The 20,948-nt window shown below is 41.1% G+C and overlaps 3 protein-coding genes and 1 long non-coding RNA gene across 4 annotated transcripts in view; 1 reads left to right on the forward strand and 3 right to left on the reverse strand.

Annotated features, from left to right (window-relative positions):
- The window catches only part of LOC118412219 (galactosylceramide sulfotransferase-like), a 13,053-nt gene extending 10,544 nt beyond the window's left edge, over positions 1 to 2,509 (reverse strand). The window contains exon 1 of the mRNA XM_035814940.1: positions 2,332 to 2,509. The gene's annotated coding sequence lies outside the window, so the exon portion shown is untranslated. The remainder of the gene's footprint in view (positions 1 to 2,331) is intronic.
- LOC118412220 overlaps positions 1 to 14,436 on the forward strand; it is a 29,325-nt gene extending 14,889 nt beyond the window's left edge. The window contains exons 2-3 of the long non-coding RNA XR_004830742.1: positions 13,636 to 13,799; positions 14,271 to 14,436. This is a non-coding gene — a long non-coding RNA (uncharacterized LOC118412220). The remainder of the gene's footprint in view (positions 1 to 13,635; positions 13,800 to 14,270) is intronic.
- LOC118412218 (polycystin-2-like) lies at positions 8,628 to 15,960 on the reverse strand. The gene is made up of 11 exons (XM_035814939.1): positions 15,873 to 15,960; positions 15,016 to 15,538; positions 14,695 to 14,845; positions 14,250 to 14,467; positions 13,611 to 13,785; positions 12,990 to 13,134; positions 12,151 to 12,644; positions 11,642 to 11,802; positions 10,962 to 11,216; positions 10,483 to 10,630; positions 8,628 to 10,043 (listed from the first exon to the last, which is right to left on the reverse strand). Exons 1-11 carry the CDS (start codon positions 15,908 to 15,910, stop codon positions 9,877 to 9,879), a joined length of 2,475 nt encoding a protein of 824 aa, XP_035670832.1. The 5' UTR covers positions 15,911 to 15,960; the 3' UTR covers positions 8,628 to 9,876.
- A 736-nt stretch (positions 15,961 to 16,696) lies between these two features.
- Positions 16,697 to 17,690, reverse strand: LOC118411693 (polycystic kidney disease protein 1-like 2). Its single transcript, XM_035814171.1, has 2 exons — positions 17,391 to 17,690; positions 16,697 to 16,861 (listed from the first exon to the last, which is right to left on the reverse strand). The coding sequence occupies exons 1-2, from the start codon at positions 17,688 to 17,690 to the stop codon at positions 16,697 to 16,699; spliced, it is 465 nt and encodes a 154-aa protein (XP_035670064.1).
- Positions 17,691 to 20,948: the final 3,258 nt, after the last annotated feature.

A 20,948-nucleotide genomic window follows, 5' to 3' on the forward strand; every position in this document is an offset into this window, starting at 1 on the left:
GTTCGAAAATGGTTGGCGTAGCTTTTTCCGTCAGGCTGGTAGCGGGCCAAGTGTGTGCGTCCGTTTGTTTGTGGAATGCATAACTCGAGAAGCCTTGAATGGATCCTGATAATATTTGGTAGGTGGGTAGGGGTACAAAAAAAGTCAAGTAAGATAATGGGACCCCTAGCGGCTTCCTAGGATGCTGCAGCAAAACTTCAATTTTTGACATCTAGTGTCCTGAACATGCTGTGGTCGTGATATCTGAGTGGTAGATAGCATAAGTGATGACTTGCATAATGTAATACTAATTATGCAAGTCAACAGCTAAGTCGATAAATCCACTGAATTCCATGATACGACTTTCAAACTTGTTTGCATTGTGTTTGGCTGAAAGGTACTTTAGATAATAATTTACATGGAAAGATGCATTTGATTGTAATCAGTGGCCAATTAAGAGAAATAGACTGTTTTCAATATATCTCATTTTGACCTATATTTAAGGACACAGCTGTTTTTCAGATGTGAGCCTTGTGACCTGGACGCCCTTACACTTGATGAAATTGAGAAAATCCTTTGACAAGCATGACATTCTGGTTGACCAGGGATGCTATGAGGTCATCTGTGGTACTGTGGTCACAGTCTTCTACTTCTTTTCTCTATAACAGCACAACAAAGCGCTATGAAAGTTGCGCTGGAAAGTATCACAACATAGTACAAAATTTCATTGTCACCAGTTCGCCAAGAAAGGTTATGTTTTTGGTAGCATTTGTGGGTTTGTGAGGAATAAAGGCATGATTATTTGCATGGCGAAGGGATGTGTTCGTTGAACTCTAGTTCGGAACATGAAATCCGACAAAATCCGAAAACATTTTCGATATATATAGAGCCGTATTCTGTCTGTATATTTGCATTGTTGGTGAATCCGACAAGGAATCCGTAACATATCCGGACACGTCGGAAACTGTTATTTGGAACCTCAAATCCGACAAAATCCGAAAACAAGGATTTTCGTCAGATAAGGAGCAGTATTTTGTTTGTACTTTGGTGGATCCGACAAGAAATCCGTAACATATCCGGACATTGAAAACCGTTATTTCGAACCTCAAATCCGACAAAATCCGAAAACAAGGATTTTCGTCAGATACCAAGCCGTATAATTTACGTTCGTATCTGCCACAGATGTTGTCAGATTCAACATAGGAACTTTTCGAATCTATAACATACTCTGACCAATAATAGTCCATTTGCAATGCGTACAGATACAACACACAAACTTTAATACAATACAATTCATACGTTATTTTTACACAGAATTCACCGATGCTCCATACATAATTGTTCAATGCGATCAAGTTGGAGAAATTCTTTCAATAATATTCTGTATGTCGACATGTCATAATTAAACATTTCCAACTTCACAACAAATCAAATTGAATACAAAGATGATTTAGAAATTATACGGCTAAGTAATATTTCCTTTTGGGCAGGTTGAGGGACATCCACACATAGGGGCTCAGAGTACCACTTAGATAATTTATGCACGTTTATGCATGTAAATTGTATTTGCGTAGTACAATGTATTTCTGAAAAATTGCAAAATTCATCACCATTCTCACCACCACAAGGCAATATCTACTGCTGTTTAGTGCAATCGGACTAAAATACATTTGTACAATTTCCTACGAATATTCTAGTTAGGAATTAGACTTTGTATATAGTTACAATACGTTCAATATATCCTTACACATTCTAGATACAGACATAGAAAATAGCTTTTATGGTTTGGCAAAATACGTGGTACACATCGCTCCGTATTTGGAAAGACGCGAGAGCAGGACTCGAAATGCTTGGCCTGGCGCCAGCGTTCTTGATAGCGCCCGCTGGCAAAGCTCGTGCAACCCGCTGTGCTGTTTCTCGCTTATCATTATTTTTATACAAAATAGCACATAGTGATACATGTTCATTATTGGAGCACATTGGAAAAAACAACATTATCATGAGGTATAACAAAACTAGGTAAAAGAGAGAAGGGTAAAATGGCAGAGTAGAAGCGTAGCTGTTAGCACTAGATTTGCAATGTTCTTTGTACCTTTTTTTTTAGTGGCCTCGCCAGTGTCTGTAAGTTTGTTTTCTTTTAGTGGTATGAAAAATGCCGCCGTTTTGAACGTGCACCCGACCTAAGCCGTAAAAAGCAATTTTGTGTGTAAATAATTCAAACGTAACGTTCACTGAGAATATAATCTCCCCTGAGTCCCATACCATTCTTTTGTTGTGATCCGTCTTCCTGTAAATACCAAATCCACCATGTGACATTCGGTCTGAAAATACACATAACGGAAAGATGCTTACCTATAGAGTTGGGGTGACGAACATCTGGCTCTGAAGTCAGTTTTTTCAAAATTCTTTTCTTTATCCTACTTAACAAGATTCCCAGTTGTCCCTCAAAATAGGCAGGTATAACATGTAGACGTGGAGCCCTGCTCTATTATGATGTTCCTACACATCCGTGTATAGATCCTGTTTAAGGTCAAAAGATCAGCTTTCGGGCATGAATTATCTCTGTGGAATGGACTCCCTACCATCTGTCTGTCTGTATGTATGTGCATAGGCCAGGACTGGCCCCTCGTGTAGGGTAATACCACCTCTATTATGATGTTCCTACACATCTGTGTATAGATCCTTTTCAAGGTCAAAAGATCAGCTTTCGGGCATGAATTATCTCTGTGGAATGGACTCCCTACCATCTGTCTGTATGTATGTATGTGCATAGGCCAGGACTGGCCCCTCGTGTAGGGTAATACCGCCCCTTACGAGGTGATATACCCTTATTTGGCAGAGTACGTCTCCCGTCCGGGTGAATGTTACAACATGTCACTCACCATATGGCTGATACGAGACAGAGGTGGGCCAGGCCTCCCGTCCGGGTGAATGATGTAAATCACCGTGTGGCTGATACGGTATGGAGGTTTGCCAGGCCTACAACCGGGTGATTTGAAGTGAATCACCAACTCCAGACAGAAGGGTTTGCTCCAACCACACCGCACCATCGCACGTGTGGGGGTTCTTTAACGTGCCTGGGGTGTGACTCTCCCCATACACGGGACCTCCAATTAACGTCCTATCCGAGGGACGACTCATTTTTCACTTGAGTAAAGTGAGGAACGTCGTGTAAAGTGCCTTTTCCAAGGGCACAAGACCGGCAACACGGCAGGCGGATTCGAACCGGCGACCTCTCGGTCACGGGCCGAATATACTACCACGGTGCTACGCGGCCCCTACCATCTGCACATGCTAAATTCGGCGGATATTGTTCCTGTTTGATTTTATATTTGTTTGCACATGTTCAACTTGTGCTTCTCGAGGTCGGTGTCATTTGTTTAAAAACAACCTCTCTGGACATTCATGATATTTGGTATTTGAGTAGCAGTTAACGTTACAGAAACGAAGGTCCAGTTTGAAAATGGTTTACCTGGCACTTTCCGTCGGTACTGCAGCGAAGCGAGCACCAAAACGCAGCACCAAACGTGCTTGAAAATGAAGAAATCGAGTATGTTGACAAATTTACATACCTATAGGCAGCATTATTACTATGTTCGGTGGCACAGAAGAAGACGTCAAATCCAGGCTTGGCAAAGCTACTGGTATGTGGCAATACCCGAGAAAATTCTGGCTATCTAAGCAAATCAGCGTACCATTAGAGTTAAAGTACGGGTGAGTCACATACACTTGAGTGTTAGTTGTGTACAGTACCACACCAAAGAAACAAGTCAGCAGGTAAGTCACTACACGCTGACACTATTTGGTTTGTTGTTGATGAAGATTAGACATCCTGGTAACGTTAATAAGATACGCCAAAAATAGTTAGGATAAACCTATTCAGCTACAGGCCCCCTCTCACTTGACGTGCGGCACGCTCGCGGCATTGCTGCGTTCGAAAACGCAGATGTACCGCCACGGAACCTAGAGGTGCCGCAAGCAAACCTAGAGGTGCCGCAAGCAAACCTAGAAGTGCCGCAAGCAAGCGCGACGTTTTTTAAAAAGTTTAAAAATAACGCAAGTGGCAAGATGCCGCAACAGTGCCGCAACAGTGCCGCAACGGTGCCGCAACAGTGCCGCCACCATGCCCCAAACAGTATCAAGGATATATTTTGCCTATTTTACACCAAGAATCAAAAGTAAACATCCTTTTATCACCGAAATACTATTTTTGATGCATTTCTAATAATTTTACAGTGGTTTTCGATCCAGTAAAAACACTGCGAATTCCACAAAACTTACCTTGTATCCGTATTCAGAGTTAACTTAAAAATACATCTTTTGATTTATTTAATTGGAAGTAGGTCAGTATTTTATACTTGAAAACAAAAAATAAGTAACTGGTTTATCGATTAACCTACGGATGTAGAGAAAAAGATTATCGTACAACGTTCAAAAATAATTTATTTATGTTGGATGATAACGAGTTTGCGTTTGCGTTATAACGTTACAAGCTAATCATTGCTGGTAGCCTGCCGCCGATAAAATACAAAATTGCAGTCATTCAAACCGATGGGCCATATTTTTCTCACTTTTTACAAATATGATAGACTTAGACATCAATAGGCTGGCAAGCCATCCGCCGACAATGAAAATACTCAGCGTCATACAAAAAAAGTATGAAATATCAAACATTTTCATTTTAGAAATTTGCAAAATTGGTGAATAAACATATAAACATACATAATTACACATAACGTTACAATCAATCTTTATTGACACGACAAAAGTACAGCGACTTTCGTAAGGTCTACATGCATAACAACTACTTACAGTACAACTAAACACATATATATGGATATCTATAGGTATGGATACATCAACATAAAGGGTCTAGCATGTCATTTACACTATTAGTTCTACGGTATAAACAATCGTGGATATATTTGCCTACTTGTACACAATGTGGATTATCGCCTCCCAGAATGTACTTGAATTTATCTATCGAACAGAGAGTAGCAAAGTCTTTAGAGCAAGTGGAAAGTGATGTGAACAGCTCTGTGCGTTTATCATCATATCGAGAACAATCCATAACGAAGTGACGTTCGTCTTCGATCTCATTTGGGCAGAATGGACAAAACCTCAGGTCACGGGGAATTTTAGAATATCTTCCGGCTTCTATATTTAGTTTGTGACTACAGATTCTTATCTTTGTAATTGCTCTACGAAGTTCGAAATTGTGTACATTCGAAAGATAATTCTTTTGTCCGTATCTTTCCTTTAGCGTAGAATAAATGGAAAGTTTTGAGTTATTCTGGATAGAAGAATGCCATTCTTGAATGTATATATCCTGTAAACGGAGTCGTAATTGGTCGATTAGCATATTAACATGATACAACCTCGGGTTTGTCCATACATACCCAAAACCATTATAGTTGAGAATGTCAGTTACGTGATTTGTCCAATCGTATTCACCGGAAAGTACAACATCATATGCTTCACGTAGTAAAGAATCTTCGGGTAAGTTTGCTAGACGGTGCCAGTATTTGATTAATTGTATCTGAGCGTTGATCGAAATGGGAAATGTTCCTAACTCACCACGGATGCCGTCATTTGATGATTTTGCATGTACTCCAAGTAAAAATTTTTGGAAATTCATGTCAATGGTATCAAATTCTGGGATACTAATATGTGAAGGAAGTCGTATGTTTTCAATTGCGAAGTTGTCATTTTCTAATTTCATTCCTGATGCCAGTCTCAATAATCTATCCTTGTCTGATTTTTTCTTAAAATGGATGACGTAAGTATGAGTGAGGTCCGAAGACACACTCTTTCTAACAGTTGCAGGAAGATCTCCCTCTAAATGGAGTTTGTTTAAAAGGGAAGAGAAAACAGTTTTGGGAGAAGATTCTGGAATTTGTTTTGATACAATAATTTTGATTGTTTTAGAAGTTTGGTCAAAACATGTGAGTTCGGCTCCGTACAGTAGAATAGGCAGTACAAACTTGTTGAAAAGGCTCATTCCTAAATGAATTGGAATGTTCTTTTCAGAGAATAAAAGTGACTTCAGTTTGAATAAAGCTCTCGTGGCTTTAGTCTTTAAGTATTTCCTGGCTGCTTTAAACTTACCCGAAGAAGTCAGGGGAATACCAAGGTAAGTATAACTGTCGGCTACTTGTATTTCTTTGCCATATATATAAAATTTGTTTGATAATCTGTTAATAGAACCTTTTGTAAAAACCAGTACTTTCGTTTTGGATACATTGACCCTTAATTTCCATTTGTTGCAATAAGCTTCCAGGTTGTTGATACAATTCTGAAGCCCCTCTTTCGACAATGAGATCATGGTGCAAAACGTACACATCGAGTGAAATCTGGTATATAGTTCGTGTCCGTTCATTTGGGTCATTTCCTTTACTGTAAAAGTCTTTCAAGGTTATTTATAGCATATGTACCATATAATTCATTATCATAAGGGAAATCTTTTCATTATAAATCTCATTTTGGGGCATTCTCATCATTTTACGGTGATTTTTCATAAATTGACAACGCTGCAATTGTCAATAACATGTTCATTTTGTCTAGAAACGCAACAGTGCCGCACGTCAGTGTGAGTGCAAGACAAAATCGGTGAAATTAACACAACAGTGCCGCAGTGAACGAACGCAGCAATGCCGCAAGCGTGCCGCACGTCAAGTGAGAGGGGGCCTTTAGGGAGTCTGGACGCCGCGCCAGGACCAGGATCTCCGGTCAGACAGGGTCGAGGGTTGGAGGAGAGGAAAAGGCTGTACAGTACTACACCACAGAAACAACAGGTAAGTCACATGCTTACATTATCTGGTTTGTCGTTGATGAAGATTAGACATCAAGGTAATAAGATATGACAAAAATAGTTAGGATAAACCTATTCAGCTACGGAAGTCTCGACGGCGCGTCTTGACCAGGGTCTCTGTTCAAACAGGGTCGAGGGTTGGACGACAGGAAAAGGCTGTACAGTAGCACACCACAGAGACAACATGGAGAACAGGTAATGGGGTTTCAATCACCAGTAGTGACTTATTATGTGTGTGTGTGTCCCTTTCTGTGTGTGTGTCTGTGCGTGTGTGTATGTGTGTGTGTGTGTGTGTGTGTGTGTGTGTGTGTGTGTGTGTGTGTGTGCGTGCATCTTTGTTTCTTTGTGTGTTTGCATGTGTGTGTGTGTGTGTGTTTGAGACTATGCGCAATTGCACCAGAAAAGCCTTGCAGGTAAGTTTTTAGCAGCCATATGAGCGCGGCATTTTAAATACAGTGGATACAGTCGTCCTACGATGCACGTTGATGCTTTGGTTTTCTCGTATGTGATATTATGACAAAGCATCCAGTTGCGGTTTTACCTAATATGTATGACATATTGCCTGTCCTGGAAAATGAGTGGTTACTGTCTGTGATTTTCGCAACTATAGTTGATGTCCCGTTTGCGATATTCGCATATGGTTTGGTGTGCCTGTACAAAGTCGTGAAACGATGCACGTATCAGAAATCACCCCTATATTTGCAATATATTGGAACAGGCATCGTGCCTTAAGTATTTGTTAATAGGCTTAGCTCCAAGCAGATGGTGAGGTGATTTCTATGATAGCTGTCTGGGGAACCCCGAGTTTTTGTCTGTCTGTGTACAAGATTACTCAAGAACGGCTGGATGGATTGGTTTCATACTTGTTGTGTTGGTGGGGTGTGATGAAAGCTCGAATCGATGAGATTTTGGGCGCCGTATCTGTCGTTATAATTGATGTAATAATATCAGAAATCACCCCTATATCTGCGATATATTGGAACAGGCATCGTGCCTTAAGTGTTTGTTAATGAGCTTAGCTCCAAGCAGATAGTGAGGTGATTTGTATGACAGCTGTTTGGGGAACCCCGAGTTTTTTTAAATATGATAATTAGTTTTATTTATATCTGCTTAGGATATCATGGAGATGTGAAGCGTAAGTATAATTATAAGAAGTTGAGGTACATTTAACGGTAATGCTTAACAGGTATGGATGTCTCACATACTGTACTGCTGATTTGAGTGACATGGTGATTAAAATGCCATTAGGTCCTCTCATCTTAGATGGGTTGGGTGTCAGAAGTTTTATGGGCGATACAGATGTTCTGATTTCGTTACGATAAGGGACAGTTGTTAGTTGTCTCTTTCGTAGCCAGTGGTACTTGTTTTTTAGCAGACGGGGTTGGCGCCAAGTATTCATCTTACAGTTGGTGTAGGGCTGTCAGAGGAAAGTGTGCATCTCGTTTTTGTACCGTGTGAACAGCTGATGTTATGACATATTGGTGGAAAATCAAATCACCATCTGACTAAAGTTGGCCACATCCCTTCTTCTTTCTGAGTTTCCCAACTTCCCCCCACCACACCGCTCTCAGGCACATAGTCGAACCTCAATAATGCTGACAACCTTAGACAGTTTAAATGCCAAACATCAAGCTTAAGGAACACCACGCTACCATATGCCGTCGACCTCTTAAACGCACATTACACAATTCAGTGTCACATTTTAATAATTACTAATCAGATGGACATCCTCTGTGTCATTTAATACATACACCGCTACTTTCCCATAACATTTATAACCATTACTCTCAAATACAACCGACTATAAACATACATTCCATCCACAAAAAGCAATAAATATTTCATGGAGGTATGAGGTCCCCGGACTCTAGTTTTTATTAAGAAACCTTTTATCCCATTTGGGCAAATCTTTCTAGGTTCAAAGCAATCAACATGACTATACAACATACATTTTAAAAAATACAACAATCAACAATCAAAGTATTTACAATAGAGCACAGTGTCTCAGGTCAAAGGTCTAGGTTACAATGTTTGAGATGGCTGGTCTAAAACTGGACAATGTACTCTGGACAGTGACTAAATGTCAGATGGCAAAGAGTTCCAGAGTAGCATTGCTCGGTACAGGAAGATGTTACATATTATGAATTTTGAGATATTACCATTTATTATGATGTATAAGTTTTCCAACAAAATGTAGTTTAGAAAACCGTTAGTACGACCATAAGTACGAAAATTCCAGGTACTAGAGGCTGATTGTCAATTATAATTGTCTGTCTGTTAAACCATTGGTATTCCTCTTTATACCAAAAATACACTTCCTGAAATAGAAAACCATTGCAGATGTAGAAGTCCGTTGTCAACACTAGTACTAGCGAGTCTATCGTATCGGCATGTCTACTTTTAGCCTATATTCACTATTAAAATGCCATATCTCAATCAGTCTTAGCACTTTCAGAGATGAGGTTATATTCTATATAGAATGTTATAATGCTATATAATGTATTTACAAGGTGAAACAATACCAAGTATATTTTTACGATATCACGAGTGCAAGAAAATTATCATAACTATAAAAACACTTACAGACACATTTAGCTGATAGGAATTTGACATTGCCCACAATTTACACAAAGTGCTATAATATGAGTATACCCCTTTTTTCCTTTCTTGATAACTAAGCCAAGAGGAGAGGGGCTAGCAAATGAATTTCCAATGCATGGTTAAGCCATCCAAAAAATCACTTCAAAACACATTTAAATCTGCATTCCAAACCTCAAATATTTCCCCCCACTGTAAAGCTGGATTTGCCAGGTTTGTTTTGGTTCAAAAGACAAAATAAGCTGTCATTCAACTGTCAGGTCAAAATATCGGAACGATTTTTTGCCATATTGTAGGTAGACATGCTTCTGTCATCCCTTACAAAAATCGACCTTTATGATGAATATTCGCCAAGAAAAATGATAAGATATTCAGATCGAGGGCACGCAAGATTCACTCGACTGCGTACTCAAATGTTGGTCCCTCCCCAAGGCATTCAAAACATAATGATCGGTGAAAAGTTCTTTTTCTAAATAAAATATTGTTGCTCAGATTTTTAAGCCGCTTCCGCCTGCGGTGTCTTTGACTTTCAGTTCCGGGAAGCCTCGGCACTCGAACTTGTACATCAGGCCAGTGACCCTGTCCACTTCCTGCAGTACCGATTCCGTCCGCTGGATGGTCTCGTCAATGTAGTGATCCGGCAGTGGCGCTTCATCTTCAAAAGAGACAAGAGTTTAACACTGAATAATCGGGTTGATTCTTAACGTTTTAACGATATAAAAGAGTCGGAAAGGGATAGAATTCACTGAGAAACTGATATGATATGAACTGTCTTAATTTTGCTGATTTGCTTTGATTAACAGTAACTAATGTTCATATTAAATGGATGATTATGTTTATGAATTGTAATTGATTAATCCGCTGAGGGTACCGTGCATACTTCTTACGTTGTTTAAGATGGTGAATGTTTCGGGTTGTTATATCATAGTGTTATGCAGTTTTGAGCATATATTTTAATATTTTTTTTGTAGCAGCTTTTGTTTTAGATATTTGTTTCTAACATGAAATTGTGCCATTCTTGCCTGTTTATTTCTTTAAAAAAATACAAAGAACGATGGGAAAAACAAACAGTAACGATAATGCTATGATGCTACCGTCAAAAACTTGGGTCTCATGGCGCATGCCCAGAAGACTCCTGAAGGAGTTCCAGAAGTAATCTCCCATCGCCGTGTCCACCTCAATGTCGTCTGACGTCTGACAGTAGCTCAGCCAGTTACACAGCATCCCGACTCCCAGATTCACCTTGAATGAAATTTATTTTGCAATGGGTAATTTGAAACATCAGAAGGCCTAAAAACACTTGTATGCCCTTAAAATATTCAGAATATAAATAAGTATCTGTGAACGTGTTTAAAGATAACCTACCTTCTATGCACTGTGGGCTGCAAACCTTTATCCGCTTTGTGTCTAGACCACCCCCGTGAGTTGGAGCTTAAATAGATTAGCTAGGGAATGTATTCATGCTTCTCTCTCGCATAGCAGGGATCTCTAGATTTTTCATAGCTTAATGCTTCAGTGTAAGCTCCGCACATGAGGCGTCGCAAAAAAAAGCACACACAGAATTTCCTCTTACCAGACAGCAGATGAAGACCAGGACGAATGTAGCGTAGTAAAGCGGTCCCAGGACACTATCCACTCTCTTAATGTCTTCCCCGAAAACATCGCCGAACGCCCTTCCCAAACTCAGCTCAAATAAGACGTAAGACGTCTCCTTAAAGGCGGAGAAACTCTTCATGTGTTTCCCAAATATCAAGACTCCGCAGATGGTGAAGGACAGTAGAAGGATGAACATGTATGTTAGGAACCCAAAAGCCTCCCGGTACATCAACTAGTCCAGGCGGGAAAGAAAGAAATCGTTATGCTTTAATTTGTACTTTGTCGGGAACAATTGTCGACGGTCCAAAAGGCAGCAAACAGAGCACCACACTGATATCATATTACGAATACATGTTATTGCACAAAGAAATAGTGACATGTCATACTTTGCATGTGACCGGGTGATTGAAAATCGCTTACTATGGATTTAGAAATTCACGGCAACCGCAAGCTGACGATTTGTTTGACAGTACGAATATATTTCTTTCATTCTGACATATCACAGTTCACATGTTGCTACTGACACCTGCTTTAACGTCCTTGGATGAATTTATGTACATTGTAAAAAAATCCGCCTCAAATGGCACTAAAGGGACTTACCTCTTCTTTCTACTTACTAAAACATGTAAAAATATGTATAAGACTATCTCTACTTACACGAGGAAGAGTGAAGACGGTTGCGACGTTCTTAGAGAAGTTGAGAACCCGCAGGATGCTGAAGGTACTGATGAAGATGGAGAAAGACAGGATCGACTTGAAGGTTGCGTCCCATTGGCTGGCGGCACTGATGTCTATAAACTCATCGATGCCATGTAGACCTGTGGCAAATATGGAACGGCACTTCTCTATGGATGAACCGTAGCTAATAACTACTTGTAAAAATTTGTATACAGTATGGCTATATTGGAATTCACCTCACTCATACTCAGCTAGTTATTTTCATATAGCTAAAGATAAAGATAAAGGAAAAGCGGGTGACCCCAGAATAAGGATAAAGCATAACATATATGGTTATAGTTCAAACGCGTTAGACATGGCACAATTCAGACTGGTGCTTCAATGTTCTTTCTTGTCAGGAAACCATTCGTTTATTACGTATGTATCTATTCATTTATTCATTGAAGTTTGTCCATTATTCAATTATCAAATGTTCCCATACTATGTACCTTGAGCCTGTTGTATATCCGCCAACGCATCAGCTGCCGAGAAGTAACGTAGTCCGAATGTCACAATAACAGCAGTGGACAGCCCTATCCCGCACAGGACCAAGATGTTCCAAAAACTGCTAAAGTAGACACGACCGTTCTTCCGTATGCCCCAAATCTCGTGAAGAATGTTGTAGATGTAGAAAACCAGGAACAAGATGTGGAAAAGCATCTGGACGAAGTCGTCTGTTGTTTGGTACTGGAACAGTCGGAAGGTCTGGATGTTTGGCTGCAGTTCAACAGCGCCCCCTGGGATGTACTGCAGGGTGATGACCACGGTGCTGAACAGCTTGACGTCAGGGTGGTAGAAGTTGGCCCGGAGGATGAGAGTGTCTGAAACCATCAGGATCCAGTTGTTCTGTTTTAGGAGGTCTATCATTGCAACGGCCTGGCCAACATTCCGTGGTAGGTCCAATGTGGTGTAGCACTCTGCCGTTCCATTTATTGTTCCGTTTCTGAAAATAATGCAAGAATAAGAATTGCAACGATTATTTAGCAGAAATACAGAGACAGAGAGAGAGACAGAGAGAGAGAGAGAGGCCGTATTGTTGAATTGAAAAAAAAAGCAAGATAAGAGTTCCTCAACCGAGACGGGGGCCGATACCAACTGTCGGGCCTGTTGCTGACGTCACACTTCTATAGAAGTCAAGCTGCATAAATCTCGATCATTTCAACTTGAAAAGGATCAGAGGACTGCTGAACTGTTTGCTTTATTTTGTGTACCAAAATAGTGTATGAAATATTAATTGCCGCTACAGATGAATTTCATTCGAAGGTGAGAATACATTTAATATATATACCTAATATCGTCCGAAGAACTTGTGTTCCAAATGTGTGAACATCTGACTCCACTCAGCCGTTCCACAGCGTCATCTCTTTGCCTGACCGTCAGCTCAGGATACAGCTTAGATCCACTACGCTCCAGGTCTGAGTCTATGGGGTCATCTACAGGGGAAATGAACATTCAAATGGTAAAAGGTAAACAAGTAGATTCCAAGCTTGTTACATTAGTGAAGGAAGTTCACCATCAATGGGGGTATTGCTTCTGTATGTGTTTGCGCCTATTACTCAAGATTCTTTTCATGGATTTGTTCGAATTGTGGCATGTTGGTAGCTATTGTGGTCCCAATTATTTACTGCGATTCGGGGCACCGTAGTCCATTGAAACAGCCGTGTCTTACCAATGGTAGCCTTCGTTATTTAGGCTGTCGTTTGGCAATTTATGTCTCTATCTTCTGCCATAGAATCTCAACTTAAACAGTGAAAAAGTGAACATAACTCATAAAATCTCATGACTCTCACATTCAGCGTGAAAAATTAAAAAAAAAACAGATTCAACTTGGCTAGTCAGGAAAGAAATGAGTCTAATTTAAAACCATTGTGTGAAACGAAAAACCTTTAAAAATCGATAATGTTCTCACCAGGATAAATTGTGGTTCTCTCCAGGCGAACCGGACCGATCCTGAATGCGTTTGTTCCAACCGGAAACTGTTTGTCCAGCCACCTCAGCTTCTTCCCGCTGTATCCACGCTCTGGATGAAGGGACGGCATCAGTTCAGATGACAGCCATTTCCAAGCACCGTCCACTGAAGTCACCTGCAGGCAAGCGTGTGAAATAAGTTTTACATTTTACAATTCCTTTTGCGTTTTAAAACTAGTACAAACTAAGCATGGTGGTTAGAAGGCAGGCATATGTTGAGTAACACATATTCACACAGGAATCAGAGGCAACAATATATCCTGCACCCCCCCTTCTCTTGATGAATGGTTGGTGCCACGTTTACCCGATGACGATGTGCGTCACGTGTCTATAACTTCACGTGATCAAGGCGGTTCATCTTTACCTACTTACCTACCTAGTCACTATCTTTGAGTAGGCAAATTAAGTCGGTAAGTCAGCATGTTTAGCGCATTTCAGCAGATTTGTAGTTCCGTTTTTTTGCAAATCAAATTCACCATGCTGTGTAGACACAGTATATCTTTAACATCCCAAGGAACTGCTGACAATTAACGTTTTGATGCTCTTGAAAAAGAAACGTGTTACATGATGTTAACCATACCTCCTCGTGTCCCGTTAACAGGCTATTCTGTAGCGACGTCTTGACGTAGTACGCGTTTACATCCGTGTCCAACACCCCGATGTAAAAGTACGTCAGGCTGAAGATCAGCAGCAGGACCAGACGGACCAGGATGTCTCTACCCTGCGTCATCCGCTCGGGCCAGTTCGGGTCGTGGTCGGCTTTCTTCGGCTTGGGTGGTAAAACCCTTGCTGCAGGGACTTGATAACACAGGAATAAAATTAGCATCTAATAAATGTGTTCAAAATATCAAAGCAAGAGAAAACTTAATGTAGATGCTAGAAATATCAATAAATGATAAACGTTTCAACTCATGTCATTCTCCGTACCTATACGTTAAACCGGCTAACCATTTTCTTGGCACATTTTATTTGACCCCTCCTTGCGGTTTCTAGAGAAAGTACGTATTAAGCTTAAAAGGACATACCTTCATATTTATCATTGTATTTGTGAACGATTTCGATGGGAACCGGTTCCTTTTTTACTGTTTTCATCCCTAAAACTCTCCGGACACGAGATGTCACAGGCTCCAACACAGGTTTGATGATGACTGCCTGGAAGTAGCTCACCAGAAAGATCTGCAAAGAGCGAACTTAGTTTTAGTTATCACTTAAAAGCTGACATTTCATCGAACATTGACGTTCCGGAAGCACTTGTATTCGTTATAAAGAATAAAACTTTATAAAGCACTTGTATTCGTTATAAAGAAAGGTATCGCTCTTGTTAATATGTAACTATTGTAACATACCTGAATAGGTTCCAGTAAAAATGTGGAGAGCATGAATGTTAGGACGAAGTCCTTCAGCCAGGCCTGGCTTCCTTTAGCTCCAAACTGTAGACTGTACACGATCACAAAGAAGCTGCTGCTGACAGACGTCAGGATGGCGAGGATCCACGCCATTTTCTTGTAAGGGAATCTCCGGGTGGATGCAGATGATGACACCTGTTCTACTAACGGAAGCTGCTTGCAAAACATCGGTACAAGGATGACGTAAACCGGTAGGGACACCGTAAACGAGGTTGCTGCACTACTGAACAAGTCCGAAAGGCGGAGCCTTATGACACCAGTGTCTAACAGAACGATGTCTGGCCCTGCTGTGACCCCGTACCACATGGCACTGCCCAACATCCACAGGGTGATCTGAGTCAGGCAGCAGACCAGGCGCTGCGCCCGGCTGAAGTGTCTCACACCGGAGTTACACACGGCCGACAGGAGGAGATGCTCATCGTACAGAAGGTACGAAAACGTCGGTAGGGTGTGTTCTCCTTTCCTAAGATTAGGATAACGACGCATATTATTATCCGAATCATTTATCGCCATGAAAGAAAGAAAGAAAGAAGTCAAGTGACCTGTCTGACCTTTGACTCACAGGGCACGTGACTACAGTCAGAGCTGAGGGAAAATGGCGGATGCCTTCTGAAAGATTCCCGCATAAGTTTCTTCGTCCTGTGCAACGCTAAATATTTAAAAGAACCCTCTTTGTTACAATGTTTCAATTCCAGAGCTAGTCTATCTTTTCTTAATTTAGAGCATTGTGCAGGGGTTAACAAGTTTCGTGGATTTCTGAAGAGACACCTTCCAAGGAAGCAACTTGTCCTACTTACTGCCCATCTCCATCAGGAATTGCCTTCAGGGTCCTCATTGTTCTACAGTCATCTTTGTTAGCAGACAGCCAGGTGTAACAAGGGAATAGGAACCTGAAAGAAAATAGATGTAAAAATGAAGTATTTGTCTGCATCTTAAGCTTGTATGAACGAAAAAAAAACTCAGACTTATACTAATACCCCATAGGCTCATACCTCCTAGAAATGCTCAGCTGTTGTAAATTTACCGACAAATATGACACAGCCATGTCTATTCTTTCCACCTATACCAGAAGATAAAAGTTTGTAGAATAATCCGTTTCTCCAGACTGAATCAAACGCCTTCCTGAAATCTACAAAACAGGCATACAGTTTTCCACCAGGGACAGATATCTGTTGATCTATTAGGGTTTCTGCTGTGTCATATGCCTTCTTTACAATTCTATCATTGGGTAGGGTACGTAGTCTAAGCCAGTATTTGATAAGTTGTATTTGTGTGTCAATATACAAAGTGAACATTCCTAATTCCACACGCTACGAGCCCCACTCTTAGCCACATGCCATTTTAGGTTTCTGACCATTGACCAAGTGCCAACGGTCCCTTCCTGTCAGTCTGCCGAATATTTGATCGCTGGCCAGCTCATTCTGCGGCGGTGTTGAGACATTTTAATGATGTTTATTTTTTCGGGTAATGACTGTGATAGCCACCGGAGGTCACAGTCTTGTAAGGAGCACACCGCGACAGGACCCGGACGGATATCTAGCAATACGAACTACCAACTATTCCACTTGTACGTATGCTATTTGTGCATTAAGCCTTAATGGATGTTGATATGTCATTATACCTACCCTTGTGATGTCTGTACGTCCCAGACTGTGATGTTGTCTATGAAGAGTGACTCCATGGCGCCCTTCCCGGAGCTGTCGTGCCAGACCTGTACAGACTGGAGCTCGCCGATAGAGGCTGGTGTCGTCATGATGTGGTACGTGTCACCACCTCGGGTTAGGATCTAATGACATCGGAAAAAGAACGTGTATGTATTATATTGCCAATTCTGCTTTGTTTGTATGAAAGATCATCGCCAAAGTCTGGGGCAACATAATTGTAACAAGTGCTGGGTAAGTTTAGCAAAGCATTGTATTTTGCCTACCTGGTTAGATACATTAATCTATATAGTACAATCTACATATTCTCCAAGCAGATGTTGGGTCGCAGAGCCCGGGGATTGGAAGGAAATTAAGGTAATGCATATCCACTCTATATTAGTCATTTTACTGACCCTTCATTGAATGGAGGTATGATATATTGACCTAGCTCTTTATTTACAGAAATTGTTACCGTACGTAACATAAGTATGTGACAGCCTTTCTAATTGTCTGAAGTAAAGTTATGGATATGTGCCGATGTTCAAATATGGGCAAAGACGAAATTTGTATTTTGTTTTATTCCCCATTATAGACAAATGTCCTTGCTATACCTATTTATGGCTGGCATAAAGTACACATTGCTCCAATGATAAATACCACAATAGTTCTTACCAAACCTGCAGGGTTGAGAGTGACCATGGCTGTCCTGCCCTCTGACCCTGTGATCATCAGCCCAACCACAGACGCCGTGCCGGCATCAGGCTGGGTTCCCGTACGGACAGACATGACGTAGACGTAGTCCGCACCGGGAACCTCTGATGGGATGGTGGAGACTTTGGGAACAACCGCGTTGAAGTTGCTTGACGTCGCAGCTAGTCCAACACCAAAGTTGTCTGCCACTGCGTTGCTTTTAGAAGCCTGGCTCTGATAGCGATAAAACGAGACCTTCATAGAGACCTGTATAACAGACATATCCACAAGAACTGACATTTTGGTGACCGTTTGTCACCTTCCTCAAGGCAATAATGGCTGAATCTACTTTACACTGCAGCTAGGTGTCGATGCAATGATACAAATGCGGCCCCAGACGTATGCGTTTTCACATTCCCATCGATACTGTCATCAAAAGCAACAAAACTTAACAATTATATGCTACCCCCCTAGACTCAACGTTTGGGGACCGCATTTGTTACCCTGCAACTGTTGTATGAATTAAACTCATTAAGTAATCACAACAAAATTTTCTATGGAATGAGGCTTGAAAATGTAACAAATTGTATTTGGATTTTCACATACCTTGATGTCAGAACGTAGTATCAGTAGTTGGGCCACCAGGAACGCCATCCACATCACTATGATGGTTGCGAACACGGTGGAATTCGAGGACAACTTCTCAAAGTTGCTACCCAAGTTGGCGAAGTCCACAAAATTGGGAATTGGCAGAAAAGACGATCCAACAATCAGACTGGAGCTTTTCCCATCACGGTTGAAGGTCATGTCACACGTGCATCCGGTGGTCTTCTCGTCAGTTCCGGTCCCAACCTGTGGTACAGAGTAATACTTGGCTTTGGTCAATTATTCAGAAATACTTATAGATATAAAGATACAAAAAAATTAAATGATAAAACTTATAGCACATCAGGTTCTGAAATCAGAATTAGAATTGAAAGTTTTTTTTTCACATTTCTTACTAAGGTATTTACCTGGATTAAATTTCTTGTCAGGTCGGCTTTGAGTTGACAAAGGCAAAGGTAAACTACGAGAGCCGGGACTACTCAAGAGCTGTCAAATATGCTGACAAGAGAAAACGGTCTTCCACGTGAAAAGTAAGTCTGTGTGTCCGTTACATTCTACTTTCTAAGCGGAGGTTAGTTTTCGACTGGTTTCGGTCGTCTTTTATGTATTTTCAGCATGCTCTCTATTTTGTGATTTATTTGTCCACCAGCCAAACGTACTCTCCCCGGCTCCGGTTTCGAAAGCCTGTTTAGGTGTTTTATCGGGCATTCAATTTAGTCAATTCTTTTCTGGGGGGGGGGGGGGCTACAAGAAAAAAAATTAATAGCCTGATCAAAGACGTTCCGAACAAACCCCGAGTCCCTACTTTGAAAGTAGTTAGATTTTGCTAGACCAGTAAGTAATACCCCCTTTCCACTAGGACGGCGCTCTCACCGCGCTCTCTCTGCGACCTACAATTTGACACATCATTCAACGGATTGTATCGAAAATAAACGAATCTTGTTACACTTTGTGTGTTTTGTTGTCTTGTCAATCACACTTTTACGTTTTGTGTGATATACCCAGTGTGAAAGCGAAGGTTTCACATATGTTATTTAGGTCGCAGTGAGAGCGCAGCACGATCGCCGTCCTAGTGGAAAGGGGGCCTAAGTAAAAACCTTGCAGCGGTTGTTGTTCCACGCCTGATTATCCATTTCCCACATCAGACAGGAGACTGCAGCAGTCTGCAGGGTGAAGCCTGATGGGTTGCCATGGCGACCTGGAGAGGGCGTGGTCTGGGAGTCTCTAGCCGCGGACGTCAGCAGTCGTACATATTTATTGTCAGGAACATCTGTACCAACTATTACAGTAAGGCATACAGGTACATATAAATATGACAGACACTTGTAGTATATTCATCAAGATAGATATCATTATAGTTGACACTTAACAGCTGAAACGTAATTGTAACCTTTTTTTTATTTAGATAGTAATGTCTACCACTACCAGGTACACAAATGCCAAAACCATGTGAATTAGCTGCAGAAGAAAATTTGACATAATGTGTATAATGTGAAACTTTTTGAGGTTTAACATCGTTACAGCTTATAACATAAGCTCATTGATAATCACATGAAAAAACATGCACGTCACATTTTTGAGGGATGGCACAAAAATTGAGCTTACTGTCAAATTGTTATTTGCATCACATTTCATTCACATTTCCCTAAACTTGGGAGAATCACATTTTGAAAAGAGTTAACATGGAAAGAGAAAACATGTTATCAAGATGTGACATTGGCACACACTTTGTCAAATCATTTTACATCATAGAGGATTATGTTTACCTTTTGTCCGTACACCAACTATGACCCAGCCATGTTCGTGTCGCATCTCCGGAACGAATAAAAAGGTGAAGTTGGAGTAAACCAGGCCATATGGCATCTCAAAGCCGTCATAATCAGTGATGTCAGGAGGTTTGACAGTTGTTGTGTAGTCGTACTCTTCTTCAGTTGGGAAGTCGTGAATCCGGACGTACACTTGGAGCTCCGTGTCGACGTCATCGACGGAAAAGCTAATCATGGGCACCTGGCCGTCCTCGGTTATGTACATCGCGTGATACTTCATGTTAGTGTTATGGCTGGGAACCATTGGGAATGAGCTACGCGCATCATGGACTTTCTTTCTGTAAGACGTTGTCTCAGTGTCGTCTTCGTCTTCTTCAGTGTCAGTCGTGATGCCGAATACCACATCAGATCGTAAGTTAACGGTGATGTTCGGTGCTGCCGGTTTGACGGCTTGTCCTCCATTGTTGTCTGCATCAGTGGTGATGGTTAGCATGACTACAGGTGACGATACCTGAGTTTTCTCCTCACTCCACACGAAAGGATTGTCGTCAAATGCAACGACCTGTGAGAACCACAAGATGCCTGATTGGTTAATCTAGATAATTATTGACGTTTCAGAAAACTTTATGCATCTTCTAAACTGTTAATCGTTATGTCAAGAACCACAGCTAAAGCTGCCATATAAACCTCTTTGAACAATATTGAAACTGGAAATTGCGATGCTTGTGAATAGGTAAAGTGCATTATTAGTATACGGGTTTTAGAAGAGTTTACTTTTGATAATATAAACGGAATTTTGTGAATTTTTGAAAATCAAATATCCTTCCCTTTATATATAACTTGAATCAAAATCAGTTGCCAATTTGCTGGCAAAATATTGACAGAATTTCTAAAATGTACATTTAAAAAATCCACGGAAATAGTGTATGATATACCTTGATAGTGGCGTTCTGAGGAAGGCTGTCGCCCTCTGTGAGGAGGATAGAGCCGATATCCTGATCGATAGGAACGGTACCGACATCAGGGATGGCTTTCATCACAGCCGTGAGCACGCCGTCAGACCGGATGTGGGTAACATTTCCTTCCGGTGTCGTCTCTTCCAACAGCTTGTCAGCTGCCGCCTCCAACAGGTGCAGCAAACTCATGGTCTCGTCCTTCATCTGTATAA

This window comes from Branchiostoma floridae, chromosome 3 (assembly GCF_000003815.2).
Source record: "Branchiostoma floridae strain S238N-H82 chromosome 3, Bfl_VNyyK, whole genome shotgun sequence".
NCBI classification, from domain to species: Eukaryota; Metazoa; Chordata; class Leptocardii; order Amphioxiformes; family Branchiostomatidae; genus Branchiostoma; species Branchiostoma floridae.